This window comes from Oncorhynchus masou, chromosome 9 (assembly GCF_036934945.1).
Source record: "Oncorhynchus masou masou isolate Uvic2021 chromosome 9, UVic_Omas_1.1, whole genome shotgun sequence".
Lineage (NCBI taxonomy): Eukaryota > Metazoa > Chordata > Actinopteri > Salmoniformes > Salmonidae > Oncorhynchus > Oncorhynchus masou.
Window position 1 is genome coordinate 29,419,126 of NC_088220.1, and position 15,238 is coordinate 29,434,363.

Sequence of the window (15,238 nt, forward strand, 5' to 3'; positions counted from 1 at the left end):
TTGGAACTAAAAATCTCAAATTTGGACTCATCAGACCAAAGGACAGATTTCCACCGGTCTAATGTCCATTGCTCGTGTTTCTTGGCTCAAACAAACCTTTTCTTCTTATTGGTGTCCTAGTAGTGGTTTCTTTGCAGCAATTCGACCATGAAAGCCTGATTCATGCAGTCTCCTCTGAACAGTTGATTTTGAGATGTGTCTATTACTTGAACTCTCTGCAGCATTAATTTGGGCTGCAATTTCTGAGGCTGGTAACTCTAATGAACTTCTCCTCTGCAGCAGAGGTAACTCTGGGTCTGCCTTTCCTGTGGCGGTCCTCATGAGAGCCAGGTTCATCATAGCGCTTGATGGTTTTTGCGACTGCACTTTCAAAGTTACTGACATTTTCTGCATTGACTGACCTTCATGTCTTAAAGTAATGGACTGTCATTTCTATTTGCTTATTTTAGCAGTTCTTGCCATAATATGGACTTGGTCTTTTACCAAATAAAAGAAAATACATCTTCTGTTTCCCACCCCTACCTTGTCACAACACAATTGATTGGCTCAAATGCATTAAGGAAAGAAATTCCACATATGAACAAGGAACAAGAAGCTGGTTGCCAAGTGTGCAAAGCTGTTTACTTTAAATCTCAAATATATTTTGATTTGTTTAACACTTTTTTGGTTACTACACGATTCCAAATGTGTTATTTCATAGTTTTGATGTCTTCACAATTATTCTACAACACAGAAAAAATTAAAAATAAAGAAAATCCCCAAACCTTTGACTGGTACTGTACATATGATACTGCCGTGGTGCCAGGCCCATAACGGAGCAGATGGGCTTGTTTTTGGCTTGTTTATGGTGTAATCCATGTGTAACTCTGTGTTGTCTGTGTCACACTGCTTTGCTTTATCTTGGCCATGTCGCAGTTGCAAATGAGAGCTTGTTCTCAAGTAGCCTACCTGGTTAAATAAAGGTGAAATAAAAAATACATTAAAAAGATGTCGGTGACTTATTGTGTTAGTGGCCGACTTCCCAAAGAACTGTAGAAGAGCAACAGCTGAAGGGGTTCTTGGCCCTATGATCCTGCTGTACAGATGCTAATAAATCCTCATTCTCATCATCTCTTATTGTTTCATCTGACTATTAAACATTTGTCAGCAACCCTTTATTTGTAGATGCTCTACAGACTATGAGTAACATTTCAACTATTCACTTACTCTAGCTCTAATCGTAAACCTTACCCTAAGCTTAGCAAGCAGTTGCTTAACAACAGATTATAGTTATAGTTGTGTTTCTGACTTGACAATCCCCAACAGTTATACACATGTATCTACTATCTCGTAGCATTTGATGCTGCTTAGCACTAATTGAGTCAAGCCAGGGTAAATCCAAAGAGGAATAGTGGAATTGTGATTCTAGCCAAGACAATCTCTTGCATTTATAAATTATGAACTTTATTAACTTTAAAAGGTTCATACTGCAGAAACAAGTACTGTCAAATTATAATGAACCTAAGAGCTGATGTGGCTTCTCTGAAAGCAGAGCAAGATGGACTTTGTTTCATCATTACCTCTGCCATTATAAAAAATAATGAGATGTTTTATGGTCACTGGATCTTAATACAAATTGTTATCAAAATAATATTTTTGCTGGGAGAAAGAATTAAAAATACACATGCATGATTTCCATGCAAGCAAATAAAAAATAACAAAAATCCATTGAAGTCTTCAGAAGGTTTTCCTCCTGTACGTGTCTCAACAAAAACCCTCTGTTCAACTCTCCATACACTCCTGTACAATTATTGTCTGTACAATTATTTGATTTTAACAACCATAATTCCTAACATTTCCCAGCGATCAGATCTTGTTCAGAGGTTGTCGTCCTGCTCCAGTCCATGCTTCTCGATGTAGCGTCTAGAGGAAAGGAAGGTGGGAACAACTAACAGAGTTGACAGGTGGACAACAACAATGAGTGTAAAACGTAGGGCCAAATGTGTCAATTCTATGGGTGGGTGAAATTAAAATCAATCCAAGACTGAATTGCAGCTTTGATCTCACCTTCTTGCAAACTCATACAAGGCCTCCTTCCTCTCTTGTAGGGACATGTGTCGGTCTACTGGCGATTTCCCAAAAGACTTGGCAGCAGGCTATGGGTCAAAATCAACAAAATCTGACTATACAGCAAGCTCCTGATACATAGAATAGTGTAGCAAGATGGTACCTCAATTACTTTGCTGGCAAGGTAATATACACTGAATGTACAAAAACATTAGGAACATCTCCCAAATATTGAGTTGCACCCCCTTCTGTCCTCAGAACAGCCTCAATTCATCAGGGCATGGACTCTACTTGGTGTTGAAAGTGTTCCACAGGGATGCTGGCCCATGTTGACTCCAATGCTTCCCACAGTTGTGTCAAGTTGGCTGGATGTCCTTTGGGTGGTGGACCATTCTTGATACACACAGGAAACTGTTGAGCGTGAAAAACCCAGGAGTTCTGCAGTTCTTGACACACTCAAACCAGTGCGCCTGGCACCTACAACCATACCCCATTTAAATGCAGTTAAATATTTTGTCTTGCCCATTCACCCTCTAAATGGCTCACATACACAATCGACGTCTCAAGGCTTAAAAACCCTTCTTTAACCTGTCTCCTTCCCTTCATCTACACTGATTGAAGTGGATTTAACAGGGGACATCAATAAGGGATCATAGCTTTCACCTGTTCAGTCTGTCATGGAAAGAGCAGGTGTTCCTAATGTTTTATACACTCAGTGTAGACTACCAGGAGACTTAAGACATCATTTAGATGATTGGCAAACCTTAATGGTGGGAGCAGGTGCAGCTGAAAAGGAGAGGGACCTCCAGGATGGGCCTGGTGCAGATGTGGAGCCGCCTGTGGCCTCCAATGGAAACTCCTCAGTGCTCTCCAGCAGGTTAGTGATAGTCGTGTCCACGCAGTTGGTTTGCACTGTAAAAAGGGTAAGGGAAAAGGTTTGGGAAACGCTGCATGCTACTGTGCCTTTTTCTCCCATTGATCCTAATGCAAACTCCATTGGTAACACTTTACTTGAAACCCAGTGTCATAACACGTTACGATAGTAATAACTATGTCATAACAGCTGACAACCTGTCAATATGGTCATAACACTGTCATAACCCATATATTTACACCCTTTGTGACATATATTGCACTATTTTATGTCTGGTTATGACACCTACATAAGAATGTTAAATTTGAATAAAGCTTTCGGTTGAAAGTTTGTTTCTTAAATCCTTTGATGTAATGAACTATTTACAGTCATGTTTTTTCATTCAATTTTAAATAACTTGTAGAAAACACACTTTGACACTGTCAAGAAGCATTATGACCATCATAACTATATAAGCCAGATAGGCCTTCCACATACATGCCCTTATATCAGTCAAAAAGGGGATGTCTTGTCCTGCTCCTGAAATATGCTCCTGTATTCGTCCCAGTCATCAGCAACAGAGCATTGGGGTAGGCGCATGTCTGACATCAACGTGTGCACAGTTACAATGATAATTTAATATGGTTAATTTTTTAAAGCATATAACGTAAACATAATGTTAAAAGGAGGCTATAGTGTAATGGAATGTTTTGCCTTCTGTAGGTTTTTACACACTTATGTACTGACTTGCCTAGTTAAAGGTTAAATAAAAAATAATAAAATGTAGGTGTCATAACCAGCCATAAAATAACTAGTGGTAGGTTTTGTGGGTATTTACACTGATTTAGGTGTCATAACCAGACATAAAATAACTAGTGGTAGGTTTTGTGGGTATTTACACAGATTTAGGTGTCATAACCAGCCATAAAATAACACAATATATGTCACAACAGGTCTAAATATGCGTCCTGATAAGTGTTATGATCATATTTTAAACAGGTTGACCTTGTCATAATGTGTTATGGCACTGGTTTCATGTCAAGTATTACCACCATTTCAATGAAATGCACAAGCGACTTGAATTGGTGCACTGCTCATTTCAAATTCTGTGTCACTGCACTGGAAATGCAAAGTGGAAATGAAGGATTGGCGTACCCAGGTCTCTGGTGATGATGCCGAGGGGGATGTCAGGCAGAACCTCCTTCACCTGCTGGGCCATCCTGCTGATCCTGAGTTCCTCCACCCCAGAGCTGCGAACCATGAAGCCCAGAGGACGTGGTCTGGCACCCAAATCTGGACACAGACAGCAGCAAATACACACCATCACTGACGGTCCCAACCACCTCCAAGTGAGCATAACTTGCACCAAGACCATGCTGTAAGAGAAGTTTTGTCAGGGAAGGTTTCTCCAGGGCTCTCTTACTTGAGGTTGTGGTGTGCGGTGCAACGTGCAGTTTCCTTTTCACGTGCTCTGCTTTGTCTGCTTTGGTAATCTGTGTTGAGACCACGCCGAGCTCGGTGGCTAGGAGCTGAAAATGGACGGCACAAAGACCAATCAGAGGACAATTGAATAACCACTCGCTCAGGTGTTCCATATCATTAAGAATTTTGTAATATCACAAGCTCAGAGCCTGGAATTGGGTGCTTTACGGCAGTCAATGTGATAACTTGCAATATGCACCATTTTTCAATAAGATACATACGGATTTTGTTTGAGACAATGTGGGCATTAGGGAACAGAAGGCGTTGCAGAACAAGTGTGTAAGTTTAATACCCCTTGGATTTTGTTGGCAAACTCTTGAAGGGATTCTTCATCTTGCCTCGACACAGCGGGGAGCCATCTGTGAAAGTAAACGAAACAGGATCTCTACAAGCTTTGTGAGCAGTGATAGTAAACTTAAACTTGCCCCTTGATGTAAACTTGCTTCGAGCTCTAATCAAGCTGGTTGAAAAGTTATGACAACAGTCGCTAGTGAAAGTCTACATTTCGCTTACATAGTCTTCACCTTTTGTTGACTTAAAATTAAATAAGAGTCAATTGGATTTCTTTCCTACGATCTACACAACCTACTCCACGTTTTTAAAGTGAAAGAAAAATTATAGAAAATGTTCCTAATTAATAAAAAACATGTATTGATTGCATTCATCTTCACCCGCTCCAGAGTTAATACTTGGTGGAAGCACCTTTGGCAGCCATTACAGCTGTGAATCATTTTGAAACAGATTCTACCAACCTTGCACCACCTTTGGGCAACATAAAGCCATTGTTTTTGTCAAAATTGTTCAAGCTAAGTAAATAAGGATGGGAATCATTGATGGACAGTAATATTCTAACCTTGTCTCTGACTTTCAAGCAGATTTAAGTCAGGACTGAGAATGGACCATTCAGGAAAACTGAACACATATTGGTCTATACCAGGGTTATGTTTTCAGAAGACTAAGACAGGGTTTCCTTTAACCTTTTATTTGGCCTTTGTCCATTTCATATTTATTTTGATCCTGACAAACTCCCCAGTCCCTGCCGGTGACAAGCATACCCAGAACATGATGCTGCCAATACGTTAAAATACAGAAGATTGCATTCACCCCACATTAGTGGCCTTTTAAAAAAATCCACTCCAAATCATCCATTCTGTTTGCAACACGGCCATTAAGTAATACTTTAAGACAACACGGCAAAGAAATTGGCCATTTAGGGACTGGGGAGTTTGTCAGGATCAAAATAAATATGAAAGAGCATACCCAGGAGCAAAGCAGTTTTATTTTTCAGTGGGACAGTTACATATTAATGCCAAAGACGCACCAGAATGGCTTCAAGAGATGTTGAGTGTTCCTGAGTGGTCAAATCTCAGTCTTGTTTTAAATGTGCATGCAAATCAGAGACAAGCTTTGAAAATTACTTTCTATCAAAGACCTCCAACCAAACTGAGCTTGAGAAAAGTTTTCATGCCCCTTGACTTATTCCACATTTTGTTGTGTTACAGCCTGAATTCAAAATGGATACATTTATTTTTTTCTCTCAACCATCTACACACAATACCCCCTGACAGTGAAAGCATATGTTTTTAGAAATGTTAGCGAATTTATTGAAAATTAAATACAGGAATTCACACCTCTTGAGTCAATACATGTTAGAATCACCTTTGGCAGCGATTCCAGCTCCGAGTCTTTCTGGGTAAGTCTCTAAGAGCTTTGCACACCTGGATTGTATAATATTTGCACATCATTATTATTTCTGTCAAATTGGTTATTGATCATTGCCAGACAACCATTTTCAGGTCTTGCCATAGCTTTTCAAGGTGATTTAAGTCAAAACTATCACTGTCTTCTTGGTAAGCAACTCCAGTGTAGATTTGGAGTTGTGTTTTAGGTTATTGTCCTGCGGAAAGGTAAATTAAATATCCCAGTGTCTGGTGGAAAGCAGACTGAAGTAGGTTTTCATCTAGGATTTTGCCTGTGCGTAGCTCCATTCCATTTCTTTTTTTAACCAGAAAAACTACCTAGTCCATTACGATTACAAGCATACCCATAACATACCATTATGTTTAAATATGAAGAGTGGTACTTTTTTTATTGGATTTTCCCAAAACATAACACTTTGAATTCCAGACAGAAAGTTACTTGCTTTGCCACATTTTAAGGCAAAATTAGTTTAGTGCCTTGTTGCAAACAGGGTGCATGTTTTGGAATATTTTTATTCGGCACAGGCTTCCTTCTTTTCACTCTGTCAATTGGGCAAGTATTGTAGAGTAACTACAATGTTGTTGATCCATCCTCAGTTCTCCTATCAAAGCTTAAAGTGTGTAACCGTTGAGTTACCATCGGCCTCCCTGAGGGGTTTCCTTCGTCTCCGGAAACTGAGTTAGGAAGGACGCCTGTATCTTTGTAGTGACTGGGTGTACAGACCAATAAGAATTTGTTCTTTATTTAACTAGGCAAGTCAGTTAAAGTTAAAAAATATATATATATATTTTTTAAATACACCATCCAAAGTGTAATTAATAACTTCACAATGGTCAAAGGGATATTCAATGTGTGCTTTTTTTAAATTGTACCCACCTACCAATACATGCTCTTCTTAGCGAGGCCTCCCTGATCTTTGTGGTCGAATCTGTGTTTGAAATTCACTTCTTAACTGAGGGACCTTACAGATAATTTTATGTGTAGGGTACAAAGATGAGGTACTCATTCAAAAATCAAGTTAAAAGACATTTATTGCACACAGAATGAGTCCATGCAACTTATGTGACTTGTTAAGCACAGTTTTACTCCTGAACTTATGTAGGCTTACTATAACAAAGGGGTTGAATTCTTATTGACGCAAGCTCATTTCTTTTATACCCATCTACCAATAGGTGCCCTTCTTTGCGAGGCACACCTTGGTGTTTGTGGTTGAATCCGTGTTTGAAATCCACTGTTTGTCTGAGGGACCTTACAGATAATTGTATGTGTGTGGGTACAGAGATGAGGTAGTCATTCAAAAACTGTACTGTATGTTGACCTAAGGGTTGGGCAAAGTTGGTAGAATCTGATTGAATATGATTCACAGCTATAATGAATGTCCAAGGTGTTAACACCAAGTATTAACTCTGGGGTGTAAAGACATATCCAATAGTTTTTTTATTATCCATTTGGGAAATGTTCTATCATTCCATTTGGGAAATGTTCTATCATTCCATTTGGGAAATGTGGTGTAGGATGTTTAGATCTGTAGGAAAAAAACACAATGTAATCCCTTAAAACCTTTTGTGACTAGGGGGCAGTATTTTCATTTCTGGAAAAATAACGTTCCTGAAGTAAACGGGATATTTTGTCAGGACAAGATGCTAGAATATGCATATAATTGACAGCTTAGGATAGAAAACTCTAAAGTTTCCAAAACTCTAAAAAAATATTGTCTGTGATTATAACAGAACTGATATTGCAGGTGAAAGCATGAGAAAATTCCAATCCGGAAGTGACTCATCTTTTGAAAGCTCTGCGTTCCTATTGAGCAGTGAATGGGCTATCAACCAGATTACTTTTTCTCCGTATTCCCCAAGGTGTCTACAGCATTGTGACGTAGTTTTACGCATTTATGTTGAAGAATAGCCATAAGAGGCTACATTGTGCAAGTGGTCACCTGATGGCTCTCAGAGTGATTCTCGCATAAAATACAGAGGTAGCCATTATCCCAATCGGTCCTACTGAAAAACCAATTGTCCCGGTGGATATATTATCGAATAGATATTTGAAAAACACCTTGAGGATCGATTATAAACAACGTTTGCCATGTTTCTGTCGATATTATGGAGCAAATTTGGAATATTTTTTGACGTTTTTGTGACTGCAATTTCCGGTCAATTTCTCAGCCAAACGTGAAGAACAAACGGAGCTATTTCGCCTACAAAAATAATATTTTTGGAAAAAAGGAACATTGGCTATCTAACTGGGAGTCTCGTGAGTGAAAACATCCGAAGCTCATCAAAGGTAAACAATTTAATTTGATGGCTTTTCTGATTTCCGTGACCAAGTTACCTGCTGCTTGCTGGACAAAATGCTATGCTAGGCTATCGATAAACTTACACAAATGCTTGTCTAGCTTTGGCTGTAAAGTATATTTTGTAAATCTGAGACGACAGGGTGATTAACAAAAGGCTAAGCTGTGTCTCAATACATTTCACTTGTGATTTTCATGAATAGGAATATTTTCTAGGAATATCTATGTCCGTTGTGTTATGCTAATTAGTGTCAGTCGATGATTACGCTCCCGGACCCGGGATGGGGAGTCACTAGTTAAGATTGAATTTTAAGGCAGCAAAATGTGAAGTGTGTAGACTTTCACTAGGAACTGTACTGCTGACGCTGACTAAACATTAACTCTGAAATGGCAACAGCATCAAATATCTAGGACAAACCACGGCTAATTCTAAGGGAATTTTCCAATGAGTAATGGAGTGTACTTCAGGGACAAACAAAAGTTGTCAAATATCAATTCTATTACGAGATCCAACCAGAACCCGGACAATGACAAATAGTAAGAGACAGTAATTATTTAGTACCTTACATGGTACACTGTACACGGGACGAAAAAGGTCCACAACAGTTCTGTCAGCCAGAAGGAGTCTGGCGTGCTCTGGAGAAAGAGGAACAAACTACATTAGCGCTTTCATTACAGGAAATCCTCTGCATGTGTCTGACAGAAATATGTTAAGACTAACAGTGACAAATCAAGTGCACAAAAACATATTTAGTCTACCAGCGGTATGCAAAACAATTTTACACGTCTTCCTATGGACTGTTGGACGAAATGATGGCTTGATCAACTAATATACGAGTGGTGTCTCAAAACAAACAAAGGAAATAATGTCACACGTTCTTAGAATTTCTATAAAAATGTCATGTTTAGTGTGGAACTTGCTCCTCCCATTTAAATGCACACCCACTCATCTACCATATATTACGAGTCTACTCAACAAGACTGAAGAAACAACAGCTGTCGTCCCTTGAAAGCCCAACTCTTTAAACAAAAACTTTCACCAAATGTATACTGCTAAATATACCACATTGCTTTTAAAATATGAGAAAGAGGCAGTTTAGTTTTGATTGTATTACCAGAGCTAGAAATGGTCTCTTCACTTGCAAGGCCACAGGCTGAATGGAATCAGTCAAGGAGAAAGGCCAGGAGCTGAGGGAGAGAAAATAGGTTGAGCACCAGCTCTTAGCACCAGTAATACATGGGCAGTACAGGGGCAGCCTATAGCAGTGTTGGCATTCTGCTCAGGACAGATTCTCCTCTAATCACCTGCTAATAAATCACTCACCATTTAAGTTGCTAATAGCAATAGTTCTCTGTCCTACTGGTGAAAACTAGAAAATGTATTTGTGAAGGCGAGAGTGGGGTAAGTAATATATATATATATATATGTATTCTTTGTAACAAAGATATCTACAAATATTTCAGGATGTGGTATCCCTGGAAATAATCAGAAATAATGTAAACATAAGTTTAAAAAAAAAAGTTATTCTCTTGGCACAACTTAGGGTAAGCTGAGCATATGGACAGGGTATGTTGAGCCGACTTGGGGAAAGTGGGTGATTGTGTCCAGTGACAATGGGTGATGGTGCTGGTTGGTCAAAGTTGAATTCATGGAATGGGGGTGTGGTATATTGTATATCTTAAATGTATGCCTACATTCAGATATAGAGCTCTCTGTTCAATATCACTTACCCTTAAATTTCTTGACCAGTTGCCTGGGACAGGTATGTTGTTTCGATGTGCCAATTTGTAGGCTAGTTCTTTGCATTTGAAGCTACTAAGACCATGAAACTGATCTGCAAGATTCTTGATATGTTTATCAAGCTGACTCCATGTCATCAGATAAGACCCTGTGTTCCTCTGCTACTCTGTCATAGCCTCTCTTTCACACAGATACATGTTTGTTTTCTTTTTTGTCAATGCATCCCTTTACTGTCAATTCAGTCTATTTGTTCATCCTTTGCTGCTGCTTGAATGGACTTCTTCCCTTCTCTCACTTCCTTGGCTGCTCTCTCAAGAACCTCAAGAGGGGCTAGACTCCTGCTTGTTTTACATTTGTATACACGGGGCATGATGATGTCTGCTCTGTAACAATAAAAATACAATATCTTGAGTTCATATGCATGACACATTGCAAAAATATTATGCATATAACTGACAAAACGTAATCATAATTTTTATGGGGTATGGTAGCCATTGGCAAAAATGTTGACTATATTGGCCCACAAAAAAGGTACAAGGATGTATTTACATGCTAGGTTTAAGACCTCATATTGTAGCTTATAGAGACCCTAGGCCTTGATGATGACTCTCAGTTCCATTACATAACACACATAAGAAATTAGACGAAGGCGTCTTTTGCACGGGGGATTTTTGTTAAGAGCCCCGGCGCTCGGTCTGAACACGCATTGCTTGTGGTACGGTTTAAAAAGCATAAGGACCATATCTTTCATATAAGCGAGAACTCGTTTTCTAAAAACAAAAAAGTTAAAATTGACACACACCTTTTTGGGTTAGTGTTTCCGCAAGGCCATATCTCCATGTTACAGTGCTTGTTTACGGAAAACAGAGGAGACCACCTGTGTTAATTAGCTATCTAGCGTTCTTCAAACGCCTGTGTGTAAGCATAACTCTGGAAGTGTAGTTGTCTGATGGAGGAACCCATAGCTGTATGGATCAGTGCAAAACTGCTACAGTAAGTGTATATTTCTTATTTGAAGGATCCTTCCTCACTGATGAAAGATAAGGGTCATATGTTAAGAAAGCCGTTTAGCAAGTGATGATTATTGACATTTCTAAAAGTTAAAACACAGCGTGGGGATTGTAGTTTATATGAGTCAGTCGTGGGCGAAGCTAACCGCTGAGAACTGTAGGGAGAAGGCAGAAGGCCACCTAGAGTTTGAATGCTAGTAGAGACCCCAACTGATGTATAAATCAATCTTAAAACGATCTACTTTGGTTTAGATTAGGGGTGCATAACTGTCAATTTTGCTGCCGACTATCCGACCCTCATTAACCGGCCAAATAACAGTAAATAAAAATTCCTAAAAAGTTAAATTGCGTGACCAACAGAAATGATTATGTATGCATACAAGGAATTAACATGTTTCATTAAGAGCACACCTAATGTGAGTGGTTCCATGTGACAGAAATTAAAATCTTGGCTACAAATTTAGAAAGAAGGGGAATCTAATAGCAACAACTAGGATGAGTTGCTAATATGACTAGGACTGTTCCTTTGGTTCCGGGGAATGAAGGAAAGTTGTTAAGAAAACCAACAGGAGAGAAATGCTGGTTAATGGCATGAGGAATTCTATTAAATAATTGCCTCCAAGTTTCTATGGTTGGATTTTCACTAGGCTAATTTGAAGCAAAGTAAGACATACCTCATTTACAGTAAAGTAAAATGGTCAGTAAAACATTTTAAACAATTGTACTGCCTCAAGCTCACAATACACTGTACTGCCTCAAGCTCAAAATACACTGTACTGCCTCAAGCTCAAAATACACTGTACTGCCTCAAGCTCAAAATACACTGTACTGCCTCAAGCTCACAATACAAAGTGGTGGCTGACGCGCTGATAGCCTGCCTGCTGTTGACTATAGCCTTTGCACTCGAATGGCAAATGGGAGACATGCTTTAATTACGAGTTGAGATTGAGAAATAAAAAAAGCTCTTTAAATCGTGACCATCAAAACAGTTAATTTGCGATTGCATTTAGAATAGTTATTTGTTGCACAATGACTGGGCTTCCAAAAGCACGTTTCATTCTAGTAGTTTACAGGCTTTATGAGGAGCTACTCTCGTGCTGTCTGACAGGTGGTAGGCTATTCCGCTCTTTAAACGAGGCTCTGTACGCGTGATAAATAACATACATGACGACTAACGAAAACACACACGCCGATTTAATTCCACCAATGAAAATACACACGCCCATTTAATTCCACTAAATAATGCAAATGAACCTATAGACCGATAAGCATGACCGGTCAAATGTATTTTTGGCGGCTAACCAATTAACACAGCGTTTCCCAAACTTGATCATGTTTAGTTGTTTGTGCTAACACTACACAGCTGATTCACATCATCAAAGCTTGATGATTAGTTGATTATTTTAATCAGCTGTGTAGTGGTAGGGCAAAAAAACAAAATGTGCACCCCTTGGGGTCCAGAGGACTGAGTTTGGGAAACCCTGAATTAACAGTTAACATCAATCACTTAAACACAAGCATCATGAAACGTATAACTTAAATTAATTGGACTTTATGAAAATCTGTTTTTTAGTTTTTAGACCAAACTTGCTTACCACTTTTCCCATGTGGCTTCATCCTTCAGACTCAATGAAATGATGACCTCTTCCTAAATATTTTGGTAACATTATTCATTTTGTGTATGGTTTCCTAGAAACAAAGGGTGGCTCAACTAACCCTTAGGCTCAACTTACCCCACTCTCCCCTATACAAAGAGGGCAGATATAATCAAATACAAAAAATCTTTGTCTTTATGCATAGGACAAACCCCATAGAAAGCACTGATATGCTTTTTAAGCAGCGATACTCTTGGTTTGAAGAAACCAATTTCAAAAACAAATAGAGTGACAGACAGAACTCAATACTCTTGAGGACAAGAAAAATGCAGTTTATTGTGGCTCACCTGAACTTGAGCAGGCCAGCGCGCCCATTGGTTGTGTCCTCCTCAGGGAAGAGGAGCAGGGGCAGAGTTCCTGGAGAGGAGCAGTATCTCCTGAGGGACTCCATCTCATCCTGGCCCGATATGGCACCCAGCTCCATGAAGCCTCTGGCCCAACACACGAAGCCTGCAGAGTCCTCCAGCATGGGCTGAGCAGAGGAGCAGACAGGTCACATGACATGGTCAAAATAAATAAACACTGGTTGATGGCCAACGGTTGAGTCAATGCAGCTGTATCTCTAAACAAAGATCTTTGTTCAGTTGGGCAAGCACAACTCCAGGAGCTCAAAATGCAACACTATAAAGAGCTTCACTTCATCAACCAAAATACTCACTGTATTGCACGAGGTCAGAAGATTGACAATGTTGTGGTCAAACTGGGTCACGTGATTGCAAATGTACAGTTTTGTGCTTTTGTCTCTTAAACGTGGGCTGTTCTGTCTCACGTGCATACCAAGGACTGAGGACATTACTCTCACAATGAATCTGGAACAGGAAGAAAGCTTTGAGTTAGATTCTATAAGCACAAAACAGGAGAATATTTTTTTGAAACTGAGAAATACTACATGAACTCTAGCGCAGCAGGTAGCCTAGTGGTTAGAGTGTTGGACCAGCAACTAAAGGCTGCTGGATCGAATCCCCGCGCTGACATCTGTCGTTCTGCCCCTGAACAAGGCAGTTAACCCACTGTTTCCCGGTAGGCCCATCATTGTAAATAAAAAAATGTCTTAACTGAGTTGCCTAGCTAAATAAAGGTTACATTTAAAAAACTATTCCAAATCTGCCAAGACTTCCCACAATTGGCTCTTCCAAATTTGCACTCTTCTTCCCATATTGGGTGAGGCCAATTGTTGCAGTCTAGTCAGATGTTGGTTTTATTATAAGGAGGAAGTCAGCCCAAGGTGTATGATGACGTTATATTGCTGAGTCAACCTTCAACTGCTAGTCAATAATGCAAAACTACCCTTACCTTCTAGCAAGACTGTCTGGGAGTGCACAGCTCACCAAAAACACATGTGCACCTACGAAGATTCGTAGTAACATCAAACACAGGCCAACTGGAGAGTAAAGCAATACCAGCAACAGGACCAGTCCATCGTTTGGCAACCTGTTTAAGACACAGATTTTCAGTGTGGTCATGGTCAAGCAGAATATTCCGAGTCCAATCGGACAGATTAAAAATTAGCAAGATTATAAAACTGCTAAAGTTAGTTGGCTAAACGTGTTAAGAATAACAGCTGCATCATGTTGCTTAGATGGCTACTAGCTAGCAAACGAATGTTACTTATTGATACTAATCAAGATAACAGCTAACTAGTTAGCTAACGTCGTTCATAACAATACTGATATATTTAGGGCAAATTTTGCTACCTAACAAGCTAAATGGAAGGCAAGAAGACTGTGACCTAGCTAGCTACTAGCCAGAGCCGATTATGATCAGCCAAGACTATGGAAAATGTTTGCTATGGGAGTACTGATAAGCTAATTTGGCAAGCTGCTAGTTAGCTAACGTTAGATACTTGTCTTGACAACAACACATCTTGTTCTTACCGCTGGAAGTCAAACATCTGTTCTATTCCTTGAGTTTCCATTATTTCACCTTATCTGTCGGTTGAGTAAGTTATTTACACGGGTTACATTCCTGCTTGCTAATCAAACGTAAACACTAATTTCAAACGATAAAAAGGTAAAACTGGCAACAGCTCGTTAGCTCATGTTGTAGCTGGCTAACGTGTCCAGTTAGTCTACCTTGGGCGCCATGTTGAACAGTAGAACGAGCAGAAGAGTGACGTTTTCCCACCACTTCCGGTTCCTTCTTTTTCGTTAGCATTTGACACTCCAAAAATGGTCACCACAAGCTGGAAAGGGCAAAGGAAAACAGTCACCATATTCAACTTGCTCCTGCATCGTTATTTTCATGTTTTGTGATATCTCTGGGGAGAATTTGAAATTATAATATTTGACTTTTGATACTTAAGTATATTTTAGCAATTACAGTTACTTTTGATACTTAAGTGTATTTAAAACCAAACACTTTAAATACTTTTACTTAAGTCGTATTTTACTGGGTGACTCACTTTTACTTGAGTCATTTTCTATTAAGGTATCTGAACTTTTACTCAATTGGGTA

At 39.4% G+C, this 15,238-nt stretch overlaps 1 protein-coding gene across 2 annotated transcripts; it reads right to left on the minus strand.

The window, feature by feature from the left end:
- Positions 1-1,421: 1,421 nt before the first annotated feature.
- On the minus strand, positions 1,422-14,897 carry LOC135545803 (lipid droplet-regulating VLDL assembly factor AUP1-like). 2 transcript variants are annotated; one of them, XM_064973694.1, is made up of 12 exons: positions 14,659-14,897; positions 14,078-14,215; positions 13,443-13,593; positions 13,072-13,256; positions 9,494-9,566; positions 8,941-9,014; positions 4,674-4,740; positions 4,323-4,428; positions 4,055-4,192; positions 2,810-2,958; positions 2,047-2,135; positions 1,422-1,902 (listed from the first exon to the last, which is right to left on the minus strand). In XM_064973694.1, exons 1-12 carry the CDS (start codon positions 14,697-14,699, stop codon positions 1,857-1,859), a joined length of 1,257 nt encoding a protein of 418 aa, XP_064829766.1. In that variant the 5' UTR covers positions 14,700-14,897; the 3' UTR covers positions 1,422-1,856. The 2 variants fall into 2 exon arrangements, with proteins under 2 accessions (XP_064829766.1, XP_064829767.1); XM_064973695.1 differs by lacking the exons at positions 8,941-9,014; positions 9,494-9,566.
- Between the last annotated feature and the right edge of the window lie 341 nt (positions 14,898-15,238).